This window comes from Myotis yumanensis, unplaced genomic scaffold, assembly GCF_028538775.1.
Source record: "Myotis yumanensis isolate MYYU_CA2020_CCGP unplaced genomic scaffold, mMyoYum1.0.hap1 SCAF_22, whole genome shotgun sequence".
NCBI lineage: Eukaryota > Metazoa > Chordata > Mammalia > Chiroptera > Vespertilionidae > Myotis > Myotis yumanensis.
Genome location: NW_027223773.1, coordinates 14,550,443 through 14,567,626, shown reverse-complemented (window position 1 = coordinate 14,567,626; position 17,184 = coordinate 14,550,443). Strand labels below are relative to the sequence as shown.

Here is a 17,184-nt window from a genome sequence, read left to right as displayed (position 1 = left end):
ATTTATTACCTTAGACATTGTGTTGAGCCCTGTGGTCATTGCAGTAAGGTTTTCGTCCTCATGTCAGTTATTAATCTGAAAACGGGTAGTTCTATTTATAGTTTATAAGACACTTGATGCATTTGCTTAAGCTGCCAAGTTTTGCTGGCTAACTGGAATTTGTCTATAGCTTTGTTTATTAAATTTGCTAAGCTACTGACTTCATGAAGCAAGTACGCTTTAGTTCTTCTCTTTTGTGGTGGTGCTTCCTATTGAGAATGAAGGAAGCTGGTGTGGGATTGCCTATACCCACATCTAATAAAACTACTTCCCCTAGCTGGGCATTCATAATGGTTTTCTAAAAACTAAAGTCTTTCAAGAATCGTTCCTGCTATATTCTGTTGCTACCTATTATAAATATATATATAGGTAGAAGTTTTTGTTTATTGTCCTTAACCCACTTTTTAAAAGACCATTTATTTGCTACTTGATATTATGTATTCATTCCCAAACAAAACAGATACTTCAATTGAATCATTTCCAACTGCCTTTGCCATTTCTTGGGACCAGGTCAAACTTATTCAAGGATTTTGGCTGATCGATCATAATGACTATGAGGTGAGTCTGTTAGTTCACTTAGAATTAAAGCTTTTGTAAACTATTAAAATAATGATTAAAATTTATATTAAAGATACGATTGAATCTATTTCTAGAGGTAATGTAAGGAGTCAGTTCAAATAATGCCTTCACTACCTTAGGCAGTAAGAATACAAAGATAAAACTCCAGGTGTCTCACTGCTTAAAGAAGGAAACAAATAGGTAACAGTGACTAATAGTGCAGATATGGTGATTGTTAGGTTAGAAATCTGTTCAGTGTGTTGGGGGAACCACAGAGGCAGGATTTAGCATTGATATGTGAAGTTGGTGATGGAAAGATTTTGTATAATTTATAATTGTATAATGAGGTCTCAAAAGCATGAGGTTTTTGATAAGGCTTTTATTGAAAATAAAGTATACCATAGGTTGCCATTTACACTGGTTTTATCTTGATTTTTGTGGCTTTAGTGTTGCCTGTCTTTTTAAAGGTATGCTACTTCGTATGAATGCAAAGCACGTATTTGTGTTTACCAGTTTGCATGTCATTTTTGCAGAATGGTTTGGATCTTCTGTTCCATCCAGCTACTGCAAAGCCTTTCTCATGGCAGCATTCAAAGATTATCCAAGCCTTTATGAGTCAGGGCGAGCACAGACAAGCCCTCAGATATATTCAGACAATGAAGCCAACAGTGTCCAGTGATAGTGATATTATCCTTCACATCACTGTTTTGCTTTTTAATAGGTAAGTACATACTTTGAAAGGATAATCAAACTTTTGATCTTAACTGTTAATATAATGGTATTGATGAAATACGTAGTAGCAATATATATTTCGCTTTTATTGTATTACATAGTATTCTTACAATTCTTCATCTTTCAACCTTAAGAAAAATGTAAAACATCTTTTATCTAGAATAACATAAATAAGAAGTACCTTGAGTAAAAGAGGAAACCAGACTGAGGTTTAAAATTATATCTGTTGCTAATTGATAATATTGGTAGTCTCCTGCATGGATAGTTAATGTCTGAGTATACTGAAAAGGAGCCAGAAGTATCGAGGAAGAATATAATCATCTTGAGTTGGTTATTGTTTGTTTGTTTGTTTGTTTGTTTGTTTGTTTGTTTATGCTTTGAGTGAGAGGAAGGGGGAGAGAAGCATCGCTTTGTTGTTCCATTTATGCATACATTGGTTGATTCCTGTATGTGCCCTGACGGGATGGCACCCACAACCTTGGCATATGGGGATGTTGCTCTAGTTAAGTGAGCTACCCGGCCAGGGTGATAATTCTGTTCTTTGAGATAGATCCCAATGATGGTACTCCAGTATTTCGGTAATATTGGTTTTGGGTATTGCAGTGCTTTGCTTTTGATATTTGCCATTGCATTGTTATAGAAAGGAAGTCTTGAAGCATCTGTTTAAATAATTTAAGGAAGTTTCAGGTTTCACATCTTAATACTTTAACAAGATTTGAGCAGGTGATATCTTTATATTCTTTTTTTTCTTCCCTTGGCAGTGTTTTAATGTTCTCTCGTGTTTAATGTTTCAGCATGATACATTTACTGTATATATTAATGGTGACAAGTTAAATGACATGGTTGGAAATATGATGGTCTGGTTATTGGGTTTTCTTATTAACTAAATTAGTTGGGGAAATTGCTTGGAACTGAAATTTCTTACCAAATTGTAACTTTATTTTATACAATTCGTATTGTTTCTGTCTTTTTGGTTGGTCTTTTTTCTTCTTCTTTTTAAAAAATTTTCCCCAAGGACATGCTTAGAAAGAGAGAGAGAAACTTTGATGTGAGAGAGAAACATCAACTGGTTGCCTTTCATATGTGCCCCAACTGCAGCCCAGGTATGTGCCCTGATGGAATCAAACCATCGACCTTTCCGTGCACAGCATGATGCTCAACCACTGAACCACTCCAGCTGGGTGTTTGGTTATTTTTATGTTTTTATAAATTGGTCATTTTACTCACCCCCAAGCATCATTTGTGAACCAAACAGCATGTTAGTGTCACCACTCCGAAAGTTAAGTTTTCTTTGTTCCATTTGGTTAAACAGAATGTATTTCTGAGGGGTGAAGGCTGAATCAGAAGAAAACTTTTGTAGTTTAATAATAGGTTGGCTAGACATCTAGAAACTTACAGTGTCCTCAAAATAATGAATTAGGAAGTATTTGTGGAAATAATTTAGGTGAGCAAAAGTGTTTGACTAGGCCAGTGATGGCGAACCTTTTGAGCTCGGCGTGTCAGCATTTTGAAAAACCCTAACTTAACTCTGGTGCCGTGTCACACATAGAAATTTTTTGATATTTGCAACCACAGTAAAACAAAGATTTATATTTTTGATATTTGTTTTATATATTTAAATGCCATTTAATAAAGAAAAATCAACCAAAAAAATGAGTTCGCGTGTCACCTCTGACAGGCGTGTCATAGGTTCGCCATCACTGGGCTAGGCCCAGACTGGGTCGCTCAGTTGGTGTCGTACCCATGTGCCAAGGTTGTGGGTTCAGTCCCAGTCAGGGCACATACGAGAAACAAACAGTGAGTGCTCGCTTTGGCAGCAAATATACTAAAATTGGAACGCTACAGAGAAGATTAGTATGGCCCCTGGGCAAGAAAAAAAAAAGAAACAATGTTTCTCGCTCTCTAAAAATCATTTTTTTTAAAGTTGTTTGGCTAGCTAAGAAATTGTCTAGAGCAAATATAAGAAGCTAAAAGTGACAAATATTTAATAATGGGTAGTCTGGCTGGTATTGCTCAGTCGTTGAGCCTCCACCCATGAACCAAGAGGTCACTGGTTTGATTCCTGGTCAGAGCAAATACCGGGGCTGCAGGCTTGAATTCCCCAGCAGGGGACGTGCAGGAGGCAGTCGATAGATGATGTTTCTCATCGATGTTTCTATCTCTCCCTTACCCTCTCTCTAAAAATCAATAATATATATATGTATGTATTTAAAAATAAATGGGTAAAGGATTCTAACACTGGGTTGGCAAACAGCATGTAAATTTTTCTCAGTTGCATGTAAGCTTCTCTCATTAATTTTAGTGACTTTAAAGAGGTGGTAATTGATCACTAATGCTTACATCAAAGTGCAGATTTTGGAAAGTTAGAAAACACCTTTGAAAGGCTGCTGGTTTTTCTTTTTTATTCCATTGTCCTTTGAATTCAGTCACAGCATGTTTCTCTGAGTTGCTAAGATCCTCATTTTCTCTTCTTTAGCCATAGCAAACATTATGTAATTTTAAAACTTATTTCTCTTAAGTAAAATAAAGCTTCCAGTATCCAAAAATCTAGCAACATTGTGTCCTATACAGTAAAGTTCAAAAATAAAAACAAAGGACCACTCAGAATTTCCTCAGATTTATTTCATTATGAACATAAATTGCCTTTAACTTGGTTCACATACTCTATATTTCTTATATATGTCATTTATTTACTAGTGTTTATTTCAGTATTTGTTATTATTTCAATAAAAACTATAGCTAAATCTTTTTTATTAACCCACTACAGTAAAAATTACCTATTGACTTAGAATTCGAAATGATGTGGGTTTTTAAGATAATCATTTCCTTGATGTTCCTATTTGCCATTTTTTATTCTATCCCTCTTTTGCCTTGAAAGTTATTAGGCCCTCAAAAATTCTACATGCCAGATTAATCATTCTCAGTTTTGGTGTATATCTTTCAAGACATGTTATTATTTAGTAAATATATAAACATTTATTGGCTTTATTTATTGGTTAATTTAACATTAATCACTACACTGTTTTAAGCTTTTTTTTTTTCTTTTCACAGTGTATAATGAGAAACACTGCTTCATTTATTGAGCTATTGCCCGCAGCTCATTGTCCCTCACGCTGTCTAGAATGTCTGATTTGGTCCAAGTCCTCTAGTCAGATTTTGCTGCAGATTAGCCCAAATCTTCTGTTACTTTGCTAAACCCTTCAGCTCCCCATAAACACCATCTTCTTGTTTCCATCTTTGCTTATTTTCTTTTCTACTCTTCTTCCTCATGCAAGCAGTCAGTTCCTTAAGAGCCTGGCTCTTCTCTGTCACATCATGCTAATTTTTCAGTTCTGTTTAGATCACATTAGTTTTTTATCCTCTTGACCTTCTGTGTACTTATTTTGCTTTCCTATTATTTTACACTTATATAATGATATAGAACAGCATAAAATTGAGTCTTTAAAAATGCCTGTTGATATTAGCCAACTTTTTAATGCAGTGATTAGTATTCAGTAAAATTAAGTTCTCTTCAATTACATGTATGGAGTATCTTTGAGAATCTAGGTGACTCACTTGTTTTGAACACTTTACATAGCTTTTCTAAAACGAAACTCTGATAAATACTGATTGCAGGTGCATGATTGAGGCCTGGAGTTTACTGCGATACCATTCTAGTAGATCGAATATAGAGGAGTTACTAGAGCACACGTATAAAGGCTGTCAGGAAATGGGCTTAATGGAGGACTTACTGAAGCTACCATTTACAGACACTGAGCAGGTAATGACTTACCAATAAAAACGTGTCAGGAATTCAGGATGTGTTAGTAGCTTACAAATGTGTTCTATTCTTCCTAGGAGTGTTTGGTGAGGTTTTTGCAGTCCAGCACCAGTGTTCAGAATCATGAGTTACTTTTAGTTCACCATTTACAACGTGCCAATTACATCCCTGCCTTGAAGCTGAACCAAACTCTGAAGATTAACCTTACGGTATAGTTAAACTTGTTATGGGGGACAAGGAAAGAAGAAAAACTAGTGACTTTGTAACCTAAGAGTTTGTAGTTTGGCAACCAACCACTGAGCTTTATATGAATTTGAGTTTGGAGAATCCTCTTCTTACTTTATAGCAGAATTAGGAATAGGGTATTATTATTTACCTAATTCTCTTTTATACTCCATTTCTGTTTAAATATCTGTCTGTGATCTTGCCAGACTAATCATTTCACTTAGGGAAAAGGAGAGGATGAGGTAGAGGTCAGTAATAGAAATTATATAGTGCGCAGAGCCTGAACTTCAGGAGTCAGACCTATTCTTAATTTGCTCTGTGTGCTTGGAACATCCTCTCTGTGCCTTGGGTTCCTCATGTGTAAAATGATAATGTCTCTGTGAGGGTGTACAAAGGTGTGTGTGAAGTAACAAGTACATGTTACTGATATAGGTAGAAACTTAGTAAATGACAACTGGTGTCCTTTAGTTGTGAAGAAATCAAGACTGGATAGGAGAGACTTTTGATGGGTAAGGTTTGGTAAAGTAATTAGGTGTGTATATGAGGTCCCTTGGTTTGGAAAAAGGCAGGAGGAAGATATTCTTGGATATTCATTGTTATATTTTAAAAGGTAAATGTATAAACATAGCACCTAACATGTTGAAGATTAATTTTTACTAGTTATGATATGTTCAATAGAATGATCGTGATCCTCACTTGCGGGAGAGATCTGTGGCACGAAATTCTATATTAGATCAGTATGGAAAAGTTCTTCCGAGAGTCCATCGAAAATTAGCCATGGAACGAGCTAAGCCTTACCGTGTGCCAACATTATCAGTTATTCGAAAAGGTAAGATTTCATTGAAAAATGTCGCAAAGCATTGAGTTAGAGAAGATACTGAGTGATTGCCTTGTGCAACCATCCCTATCTTATATTGTAGCTTGCTTTTGCTTTCAATCATCACAGTGGTGCCTTTTTTTTTTTTTATTGGCCATTCTACCCCAAGAAGTTTAAAGCTCGCCCTAGCTGGTTTGGCTCAGTGGATAGAGCATTGGCCTGCGAACTGAAGGGTCCTGGGTTCGATTCCAGTCAAGGGCACATGCCTGGGTTGCAAGCTCGATACCCAGTAGGGGGCGAGCAAGAGGCAGCCGATCAATGATTCTCTCTCATCATTGATGTTTCTATCTCTTTCTCCCTCTCTCCCTTCCTCTCTGAAATCAATAAAAATATGTTTTTTAAAAAAAAGAAGTTTAAAGCTTTCTTGGACATTTTTATAATTTACTTAGTAATGTACTAAATAATGAAAGAACTTTTTTATTTCATTTGAAGGCTCTTGTCCAACTTTTAGAAAACATGTAACTTTCACCATCTTCTAAAAGCCCAAATAAATTTCTACATAGATGTTATCAAACCAAATGCAATTTTAACCAAACTCTTGTGATCTGTTTTCCAGTCGCTCTTTTATATTAGTCTTCTATTAAAGTCCTGGTGTTAGAGATTAAATTGAATTCTAAATTTTTCATTTTACAGTTTCTCGGCCCAAACCATTATCAGCAGTTCCAAAGCGAGCTGTAATAGGGACTGTGTTAACAAGATCTACTTTCATCCATAACGTGTTATCTAAAGTTGGAGAGGTTTGGAAAAGTGATGAGCCTAAAAATAGCACCTTAGCCTACAACAGGTATGTTTTACTTTCTATAGTCATGTTACTTGTTAACCTTTCCTGGATATCAACAGCATTCATAAGCAGCCTTGGAGCTTATTATTGTATGTAAAAAGGAAAAACTCTTGCTATTGGCTACTTTGTTACAAGAAAAATGTATGTTCATTGGTATACATATATACTTACTTGTCTATATATAAAAGCCTAAGTGTCTGTCCGACTAGTAGCTCTGACGCACACTGACCAACAGGGGCAGACGCTCAACGCAGGAGCTGCCATAACACTCACTGGCCTTTTAAAAATAAACAGCACTGCAGACCTGGTGCCAAAAAACCACACTCAGCTTCCCCCAAATGGGACACAGGCCTCATCACCACCCTGGAGCCACAGCCCACCAAATCGCAGCCAATGCTGCCCACAGCCTGGCCCGGAAATGGTTGCTGTGTGCGCTGGATAATGACGTCACATAGCAACACCTGGTTTCCTATCCCTAGTGACTCCTTGGAGCAGCGGTTCTCAACCTGTGGGTTGAGACCCCTTTGGGGGTCGAACGACCCTTTCACAGGGGTCGCCTAAGACCATAGGAAAACACATATATAATTACATATTGTTTTTGTGATTAATCACTATGCTTTAATTATCTTCAATTTATAACAATGAAAATACATCCTGCATATCAGATATTTACATGATGATTCATAACAGTAGCAAAATTACAGTTATGAAGTAGCAACGAAAATAATTTTATGGTTGGGGGTCGCCACAACATGAGGAACTGTATTAAAGGGTCGCGGCATTAGGAAGGTTGAGAACCACTGCCTTGGAGTTTCTTTAGGCCAGGAACACAACTTGCTTTATAGCCAGGTGCAGACATTTTATACTTTAACCAAATGTTTGAAGCGTTTTCCCATGCCTCATCTCATTTGATCCTCTCAGAAGTCCTGGAGTAGGTAGATAGGAGACTTGGTGGAATCCTTTTTTTTTTTTTTTCATTAGCCGGAAAATGGAGATTTAGAAAGCTTAGAAACTTGACCTGACTGAAAAGAAGTAAGAAATGGTGGACCTTGAAAATGACTTCAGGTTTTCTCACTGCACAGAATATAGTCAAACACGGCTGCAGTTCAATATTTCACCCTTTGTCCTCCCTGCGTGATCAACAATAATAATCTGTTTCGTGTTGATAGTTACTGCTGTGTTGCTGACAATTATCTGAAAGAGAAGTTGGGGTGCCTCACTGGGCTGGACAAAGTTTAGCTAAATCAGAAAGCAGGTCTAATTAAGCAAGTTTATTCTGTATCTATAAAAGGCTAAGATGACTCACATGCGTAATACATATAAAGCTCTCGCTGGCGCCAATCGCATGCCTGTGTTTCAATCTGTCATTGTTGATTGTGAATTTGGTTGACACTTCTATTATAGAGAAAGGGCAAATAGCGATATTAAAATATTTCTTCTAATTAATTTCCTTTCAATGTGCACAAATCCATGTACCAGGACACTAGTTTGTAAATAAACAGAAATGTAGAGTAAAAAACAAAAGCCGTCCTCTCCCATCTAATCCTACCTTTTTACAGCATTTTTAATTTAATGTTCCTTGTGATACATAATCAAAAGCTACATTTTTATTTTCTTTGTAGTCCTAGAATAGAAGGACCATCTCCTGTAGCGTGTTCTCTCCCAGATCCAGAGCTGCCTGGGGCATTTGTTGGAACACCAATTTTAAAAGCATCACAGAAAGTTTCTAGGTAAGAATTTATTAAATCTTTTCTTTTTCCTTTTGTTAATCCTCATCCAAAGATACTTTTCTATTCATTTTTAGAAAGAGTTAAAGGGAGGGCGAGAGAGAGAAACATCGATGTGAGAGATTGGTTGCTAAGTGTTATTTTATGTAATTTATATTTTGTGTATGACCTAAAATGCATTACTTATTTGGATCATGGTCAAAAGTTGAGGAAATCCTAAGACTTAATGCAATAATTAACATTTTCTTTAGAAAACTTAATTAAAAAATAGTTTTTTTAATAGTGTTATAGTATAACTGGAGTGTGTTTTTTTTAGTATAACTCTTGGTAGTATATGAATTTGGCTTTTACTTAGGCAGGCGCTGGTGCCATTTGTCGCATAAGCCCTGCTTTTGAAAAGCAGTCATTCCTAAATAGGCACCTAAAACATAAGTGTTAGCACAGTGCAAAGCATTTTACAAAATATCTATTTGGGCCCTGTCCAGTGTGCCAATGGTCAAGGGCACGCGCCTTCATTGCAGGTCCTTTCTTCACCCCGGTTGGGGGGGTGTGTGGGATACAACCAGTTGCTGTTTCTTCCCCTCCCTCCACCCCTCCCTTCCACTCTCCAAAAAACAATGGAAAAAATACCTTCGGGTGAGGATTAACAAAACATTTATTTGGGGGCAGCTCAGTGTAAGAGTGAGTAAGTAGTTTACAGATACAGAATTTGAATACAAATGAAGTAAAAAAGGAAAATAATTAGAACAAACAGTGGAGAAAAAAATGCCAAGCAACCTGATTTGCATATTGTTTAATGGAAATCTCAAAGTTGTGTTAGTATAAAATAACAAGTAGAGAGACCATGTATTAAGAAAAATGCTTCTTGCCCTGACCGGTTTGGCTCACTGGATAGAGCATCAGCCTGCAGACCAAAGGGTCCCAGGTTCGATTCCGGTCAGGGCACATGCCCGGGTGTGGGCTCATCCCCAGTAGGGGCCATGCGGGAGGCAGCCAATCAATGATTCTCATCATGGATGTCTGTCTCTCCCCCCCCCCGAATGCAATAAACATATTTTAAAAAAACAGAAAAGAAAAAAAAAAGAACAATGCTTCTTGTAAGTTCGCCCGCAGTGGGTGGTAGGTCCCGAGCACCTGCTGCCTCTGCTGGTCTGCCCTCCATAGCGAAGAGCACGTGTGAGATGCGACAGGAAAGGCGGAGCGGCTGGTCCTGTTCATTTCTGGGCACCAAACGTGCTGCCCTTTCCATGGTTCTCTGTGGAGCAACAGGCACTTGGGAGAGTGAAACTCTTTTTTTGTTGGTCAGTCTAGTCTTTATTGTGATGAGAACCATAAAGGTAGAATAAGCCAGTATTCATTATGTGCATTGTAAGTAGGTGAAATGAATTGTAGCAAATAGATTGCTGGGGAAGTATTGCCCTATTTTTTTTTTAATATTTTAAATCATTAGCAGTTGGTCCTCATTTGAAAAAATAAATACCTGGCAAATAGTGGGGGCTTAGTAAACACTGGTAAAACAGGGAGGGAGGAGGACTAGAACTCCCTTTTTTTAGATCAATTATCTAGAATTCTTAATTCTCTATTTTGCTACTGAATCAATACTCTGACATTTTAAGCATGCATCGTTAATGTACTTGACTGAATTTATATTTAATGCAGTTTATCATATTTACCAGTGAATGTAAGAGCCTGAGTAATTAAATGGGTTACTAAATTCTGTCGTTTCCTTAGTAAACTCAATAACAAGTTACAGGGTTTTTCTACTCATGTATGTACTCTGATTACAGACTGCTGGATTTGGTTGTGCATCCTGTTCCCCAGCTTTCTCAGTGTTTGGGGTTTATTCAGCAAACCCCCACCAGATATCCTTTGTACCTAACACCTTCTTCATTGTCAGTAAGTTCACCAATAAAAGGATCACATCAGAATACCTCCAGGGCTTCAGAATTACATTTACTTGAAACTCCTGTTGTCGTGAAGGTGAGTATTCCATACCTAGCATTCCTAGTGAAGCTAGGAAGTTATTATTTTTAAGTAGCAGGGAGAAATAGCTATTTATAACTGATATTTCTGAATGATTGATGATTTAAGCCTTTATTTCCCTCTTTTTCTTTTTGTGGATATCTTTCCAAAATGCTTTCTTTACTTTTACATCTTCTTAATAGAATTTGCTGAATTTACCCTTTGTGCTTAAATGGCTCTATACTCAAGGTTAACAGTTATTATATTGTCCTGAGGGCTCTTTGTGATCCTTATAAATTGGTCTGTATTCTTTGAAAAATGCCTTCGCATTCTTGGGTTTACTTTCTTAGTTTTTAAATTTTATTTCTTAGTCCCTTTTGCTGTTATTCCATCAAATGCTTTTTAGTTCTTAGATTTATTAATTTTAATTCTCTGGCTCCTTCAATGCAACTATAAATGTTACTTTTTTCTACTAGTAGATAATCTGTCTTTAAATTGCCTCCACCCTCTCTCATAAATTACTAGCTGAGAAACCACAAAACTAAGCGTGTGATGACTGGTAACAGTGATCTTTTACCTTCATCTTGTCAAAATGTGTTTACATATGTTATCCCCCAGCTCCTTGTCCAGTGTTCTAGATCTAATCCTAGGATCTTTTCTCTTTTTTTTTTCTTTTTTATTATTCCTTGATATCTAGCATTGTAATGAACCAGGGAATTTCTTTATTTTTCAAATTGAGTAAAAGATACTTCGGTAAATGCTTATCCTAGAGTAAGTTGAAAAGGATTACTAAGACTATTAAATTCCTGATATTTAATATCCAGTACAGTATTCTAACATTTTTCTTCAAAAAAACAATCAAATTTTATATTGTCTGCAGCTAGGTTTAAATGAAATAAAATCAAGATAATTTTGTCCCTGCTGCCAAAAACAGTCTAGGGAAAAAAAAATCAATATAATCTTGTAACAGATTTAATTGGGGATAATTTGTTCACTAGTTCTTTAGAGAAGTTAAGTGAAGGGATTATTTCTAGTAAATATTTTCTATGCTAATTATTTTTATTCATTATAATTTTTATAAATAATTTAGGTACTGTTGGATTCTTAATGTCAGTCTCATTAATGTAGATTAGATTGCTATAATGAAGCTAGGTTCTGTTCATCGACACTATCTCTTTTATCTAAAGCAGTAGTTCTCAACCTTCTGGCCCTTTAAATACGGTTCCTCACGTCGTGACCCAACCATAAAATTATTTTCGTTGCTACTTCATAACTGTAATGTTGCTACTGTTATGAATCGTCATGTAAATATCCGATATGCAGGATGGTCTTAGGTGACCCCTGTGAAAGGGTCGTTCAGCCGCCAAAGGGGTCGAGACTCACAGGTTGAGAACCGCTGATCTAAAGTTTTCTAAACAGCCCTAGCCGGTTTGGCACAGTGGATAGAGCATCAGCCTGCAGACTAAAGGGTCCCGGGTTTGATTCTGGTCAAGGGCACCTGCCCGAGTTGCGGGCTGGATCCCCAGTAGGGGGTGTGCAGGAGGCAGCCAATCAATGATTAGCTCTCATCATTGATGTTTCTATCTCTCCCTCTCCATTTCTGAAATAAAAATATATTTTTAAAGTATAAAGTTTCTAAACAATAGTAAAATAATTTCTCTTATCTATGCACTTTATTTTTAAGTTGACTTTATACTTGGAACAACCAAGGCCTTTAGAATGATTATGGATGCACTTTTATGTTTTGTAGTCTTACATATAGAATGCTCTGAATAGAATTTTACATTTTCTTTCCAGTAATCTATAATGAAACTTATGTGTTTATTTGAGATGAGAATTTGGCCACCATTGTGATTCAGTTGACCCTATCTATCCTTATGTATCTGCCTGTTAGAGACACTAATGGTGGATTTCCATTTACTCTTTGTCATAGAAAGCTAAAACTTTGGCCATGTCAATTACTTCCTCTGGATTTGCCGAGTTCACGCCTCAGTCCATCCTAAGGTCTGGTCTTCGATCAACACCTTTAGGGTCTCCCTCTCAGTCACCTGGAAGGTCTCTTACTCCTCCATTACGACTTAAAGAAACTAGAATTTCATTCGTGGAAGATGGCATGACCACAAAATGGACTTCTGGAGTAAGTTTGATAATATTTAGAACATAAAGATAGTTCCCACAAGTAAAAAGTTAGATATGTCATTTTAATAATATCACTATAGATTTTTGTATACAATCTTGCACATAGTCATGAAATCAGAAAATAATAGTTCAGAAAGAAACTTGGATATTGCCGAAGCCAAACCCATCATTTACAGGCGGGAAAAGTAGGGCTTACGAAGCACCAAATAAATTGCTGACAAATAGCTATTTGGTGTCAGAAATGGGACTAGAACCAAGACCTAATTTTTAGCCCATGTTCGTTTGTTTTTTAACCTGTATTGTTTTGCTTCTCTCTTATTAAGTTCCTAATCGATTGTCTATTTAGGATATATCTTCAGAGTTCCACTGTGGGTTGTTAATAGGAATCCAGTTGATGATTATTGTCATTTGCCTGTTAAAGTCTTGGAAATACTGATTTTTAATTAGAGAAACATTAACAGTCATTAAACTTCAATCATGTATCTGAAGAGAATGGATTTAGAATACATGAATTTTGATTAAGATGGAAAGCGTGGGTAATGATTGGCATTAATAGCTTTGACTTGACTGATTTTTACTAGTAAAAATTATGTTTCAAAACCTTTTACTTAACAGGCTGCAGATGATAGCAAAACAAAAGCATTTGTGACCAGACCTTTCTACAAATGTGGGATTCCGGAAGAAACGGAGTGGCTGGTGAACAAAGATAAGACACCTTTTTCCCTAAATGGCCCTGACATGGGCCATCACGAAATGGACGTGAGGTCAGAAAATACTCCTTCACGGAGTTTGGAGAAACTGGATGTGAGCAAAGAAAACAGCAATGTTTCCACCGAGTCACTGGAGTACCAAGACGCCCCATCGCCAGGAGAGTTTGAACATGTCATGGCTGCGAAGCCAGCCAGTGCTTCCACTGGACTGATGACTAATCCAGCTGAAAAGACTGAGAAGGACAATGATGAAGATGTGTTTGAATCAGTAACTCCTCTAGACCTGGAGAAACCAACGGGTAAGAACTCATTTCCAAGTATTCAAAATGGCTATTGATGGCCCTCATTTGTAATAGAATTTTTTTCACGATAAAAAAGCATTGGGGTTAAGTAGTGACATGACACAATAAACACATCTTATTCTTTCCACTTACAATAGGTATGAGATGTGAGGGGAGAAGTACTTGTGTTCCTTTTTGGGGGGAAAGGGAGAAGAACAGTAATGTTTAAGGAAGAAATGTTAACTCTCAGTCTGACTTAAGGCCTTATAGCTATGAGAAATAATACTAACTTTAGATGAGATTGCTATTAACAATTTTTAACTTATCCAGCAAATCTAAAAAGCTGCTCTAGAACCAGGAAGCTCTTTCTACTCTTCCTCCATTCCTACCACCAAAATATCACTGGATGATCAAAATAAATGTACAACGGCCCTCGAATTTATTGTCTTCACTAGAGGCCCCATGCACAAAATTCGTGCAAGAGTAGGCCTTTCTTCCCCCGGCTGCCGGCATCGGCTTCCCTCTGGCACTTGGGACCCAGCTTCCCTCGGAGTCCCGGCTTCGTCCGGAAGGTTGTCTGGAAGGACATCGGTCTAATTAGCATATTATGCTCTTATTATTATAGTCATCTATCAAAAAAATTTTAAGCCCCTAATGTATGTGCAACAAGTATGTGTGTGCTGGGTGTTGTTGAGGTGAGGAAAGTGGACATGGGCATCTGCTCCCCTGTCATTTAGAGCCAGGGGGCTGTGAAAACAAACAAGCACTTGTAGTTTGACAGTGATAAGCTAGGGGACCACCAGCAGGGGAAGGGTAGACTTGGTGGACAAGAAAACTTGTTTTCTTTTTGTTTCTGAACCCTGCACAGTTTTATCAAGCTTCTTTAAAGGTAACTCCTACTTTTAAATCTGTAAAACCAGGTACTTTTATGAAAATCTGGGTCATAGTGACTTCTTTTGGGAAATATTTCCTGCCTGAGCTGAACTAAGGTTTCTGAGTCCAGTGAAGTTTGGGCTATGATGTCATTTTTTTCCAGTATGTGTTTATTGATTTCAGAGAGAGGAAGGGGGAAGAAATAGAAACATCAGTGATGAGAGGGAATCATCGATTGACTGCCTCCTGCATGCCTCCTATTGGGGATTGAGCACACAACCCTGGCATGTGCCCTGACTGGGAATTAAACCGTTCATGGGTTGATGCTCAACCACTGAGCCACACTGGCCAGGCTGTGATGTCTTTAATAAACAAGCCTTTATTAGTTGCTCTCAGGATTTAGTATTGTTTTTTCATAAACAGCATATGTCTGGAAGTTTACATTACTCTTTTCATATAATGTATTCCACTAAAATAATTTGAAAGCTAAGTATTAGGCTCTTAGCTCAGTTACTTAACTAGGTTTGTGATCTGGGATAAGCAGTATAACTATATGCTTGTTTTTTCATCTTTAAAATGGGGATAATAGTACTGCCACTTTGAATATTGAGGATTAAGTGAATTGCATCTAAAACACTTGTAGCAGTGGCTGTTAAGACAAAAGTGAGAAATGGTAGATTAAAGGGGGTGAGGAAGCTCTTGGGCTAGACGCAGAATTAGAAGGAACTGTTGTTGGCAGTCTAATGTCAAAGGAGCGAGCTACACATACAGAGAGCAGACCTGACAACTTGTTGAAAAGTAGAGTCCCAGACCATGAGTAATTGCTAAACATTAACACAGATCATTGTAAATATTCTTAACTGTGGTTTACAGGCACTTTAGAAGATGGAGAAACAAAGGCTGTCTTAGATGCAGAAGAAGCACTTTCAGTATTAAATCACTCAAGCCCTATTCAAGGGATTGACACTTCTCTTTTTGTGCCATTAACCCATGAAAGGTAAGTGTTTAGGGGGAAATTTCACATATTAATGTTAAATGAAACTGAACCAGTGAAACAGTCTATGCATAGGTCAACTCTTACTTACATTTTTGACATTTCTATATTTGGTAATGTTTTCTGTTATGAAAGAAGTTCATTTGTACAATTGTGTGCTATTTAGTAGTTTTATGAAAACTTAGAACAATACCCAACATTTCCTGAATATGTAGAGACATACTTGATGGGTTGAGGTAGAACTCATAGTCTTTGGTGGTCCTATTCTTGTGGAAGACCAAGAGTTTCATTCCCAGTCCCTTCCGTTTTCAGTGGTTTCCCGATGGTCAGGGGTGAGTTTCCCATAGCACCAAGGTGAGCATCGGGAGATGGCACAGAAGCAGTTTTGTTCCCTACCATTAGATGTATACAAAACTCGAGCCAAGTTTTGCTTTTTAATGACATGAAGTGTTATGCTCCCACTTAGTTTTGTTTAGCACTTGCACATTTAGGAGATGTGCTAGATGATGTCGGGCAGTGCTATTCAAGTGTGGTCTGATTGATGCCAATTTCCAAACAGTTTATGGCCCACAACAAGATAAGCAATCAGTACAGCCTTCACCAGGTTGGTTAGTTGGTTGGACTATTGTCACATCCATGCACCAAAAGGTTGCGGGTTCAATACCCCGTTGGGGCATGTATGGGAGGCAACGGATCTATGTTTCTCTCTTTCTCTCTAAAATCAATAAACATACCATTTAGGTGAGGATTAATATACATAGATATATAAATATATATACACACACACACATATATATACATACATATCTACACTAATAAAAGAGAAACATGGTAATTAGCGTACGACCGCTACCCTTTTCATTGGCTAATCAGTGAGTATATGCAAATTAACTGTCAGCCAAGATGGTGGCCGGCAGCCAGGCAGCTGGAAGCGAACATGACGCTTGCGTGCTTCAGTGACTGCGGACTCCAACGTTCCCCGCCTGACTTGCCGGCCTCTGAGTTGCAACTCTAAGCAACTATGTACTATGTTGTAAATAAGAAGCTAAACAAACCCCAGAAACCGGCTTTCATTCAGCTGGGCTTTAGCAACATTGTATCGATGTTTTCAGCAGCGAGGCCTCAGAGCTAAAGCTGGCCCAGAATAAAAAAAAAAAAAGAAAACAAGGAGCTGTTGGAAGCTTCAGTCACTCGCTTCCGGAAAACAGCCCTCAGCCCCTCACCCAGACTGGCCAGGCACCCCAGTGGGGACCCCCACCCTGATCCAGGACACCCTTCAGGGCAGACCAGCCGGCCCCTACCCGTGCACCAGGCCTCTATTCTATATAGTAAAAGGGTAATATGCCTCCCAGCACCGGGATCGGCGGAGCAGCGAGGCTCCCGGCACTGGGATCAGCGTGACAGGGCGCAGCGCCCAAACCCCCTGATCGCCATGCAGCTCTGTGTGTGACAGGGGGCGGGGCCACAACCTCCCTATCTGCCCTGCTCTGTGCCTGATAGGGGGTAGCTCCCCAATCACCTGATTG

The 17,184-nt window shown here is 37.9% G+C and overlaps 1 protein-coding gene and 1 pseudogene across 1 annotated transcript in view; both read left to right on the top strand.

Annotated features, from left to right (window-relative positions):
* Positions 1–17,184, top strand: part of AHCTF1 (AT-hook containing transcription factor 1) — a 72,467-nt gene that overhangs the window by 38,714 nt on the left and 16,569 nt on the right. Inside the window, exons 20-30 of the mRNA XM_070401370.1 lie at positions 451–597; positions 1,131–1,318; positions 4,945–5,089; positions 5,167–5,298; positions 5,993–6,143; positions 6,825–6,975; positions 8,595–8,702; positions 10,487–10,679; positions 12,595–12,798; positions 13,416–13,809; positions 15,538–15,661. Coding sequence (XP_070257471.1) covers positions 451–597; positions 1,131–1,318; positions 4,945–5,089; positions 5,167–5,298; positions 5,993–6,143; positions 6,825–6,975; positions 8,595–8,702; positions 10,487–10,679; positions 12,595–12,798; positions 13,416–13,809; positions 15,538–15,661 — 1,937 coding nt within the window. The remainder of the gene's footprint in view (positions 1–450; positions 598–1,130; positions 1,319–4,944; positions 5,090–5,166; positions 5,299–5,992; positions 6,144–6,824; positions 6,976–8,594; positions 8,703–10,486; positions 10,680–12,594; positions 12,799–13,415; positions 13,810–15,537; positions 15,662–17,184) is intronic.
* Positions 3,135–3,225, top strand: LOC138999389 (U6 spliceosomal RNA; annotated as a pseudogene).